At 36.0% G+C, this 617-nt stretch overlaps 1 protein-coding gene across 1 annotated transcript in view; it reads right to left on the bottom strand.

The window, feature by feature from the left end:
* Positions 1 to 125, bottom strand: part of LOC148271078 (filamin-B-like) — a gene marked incomplete at its 3' end in the record, with an annotated part of 49,658 nt that extends 49,533 nt beyond the window's left edge. The window contains 1 exon segment of the mRNA XM_088241866.1: positions 1 to 125. This exon segment is cut by the window's left edge and continues 142 nt beyond it. Within this exon segment, the coding sequence (XP_088097992.1) occupies positions 1 to 3 (3 nt within the window).
* Between the last annotated feature and the right edge of the window lie 492 nt (positions 126 to 617).

The raw sequence follows: 617 nt of genomic DNA, 5'->3' as shown, positions 1-617 counted from the left end.
CATTCTGGGCGCCTATCCTTCGCACATGACTCTCTGATATCTCGATACTGTTGGGTCACCGAGCCACAAACACACGCACTGGGTCAGGTCTTGACACTTCGTAGATCAAATCGACAAGTTACTTTATTGTCTTTTGTACAATGTTGTAATGTACCATCAACGGGGTATTTTCGCAAGTCGGGAATAACGTCAAAATTAAATGTACATTTAGAGCGGATTTTACGATTTTAATGATATAGGGGATGTAATTAAGAATAGTCCAGAAGGAGCGTAGAATCATATTAGAATATAAACAAATTACAACAGGGATGGAGAATACCTTAAATAAGGGAGTATGGAAGTCTAGGTATTTACAGGGCTTATGACCTGTCATTGGCTGGTTTAAGTGGCCACTTTACACACTGTGTAACATTCACCATTTTACCTATGTTTGAACATCCATATTTCTTCAATTCTTCCATTTGTTGATTTTAGTGAAGTCAGAGAGCTAAAACCTTAATTGTTGTAAAGAGATTCATCTGACTGAATTGTTTTCAGGGGTTGCCTAGTATGTAAAATAATCGTAGCGATGAAAAATTGTTTTTTTTAACTAGTTTTAAAATTTAATTTAATCGTGA

The sequence above is a fragment of the Micrasema longulum genome, unplaced genomic scaffold (genome assembly GCF_059751315.1).
Source record: "Micrasema longulum isolate JH-2025_06_02 unplaced genomic scaffold, ASM5975131v1 h1tg003125l, whole genome shotgun sequence".
Taxonomy (NCBI): domain Eukaryota; kingdom Metazoa; phylum Arthropoda; class Insecta; order Trichoptera; family Brachycentridae; genus Micrasema; species Micrasema longulum.
This window is presented reverse-complemented; position numbering and strand designations above follow the sequence as displayed.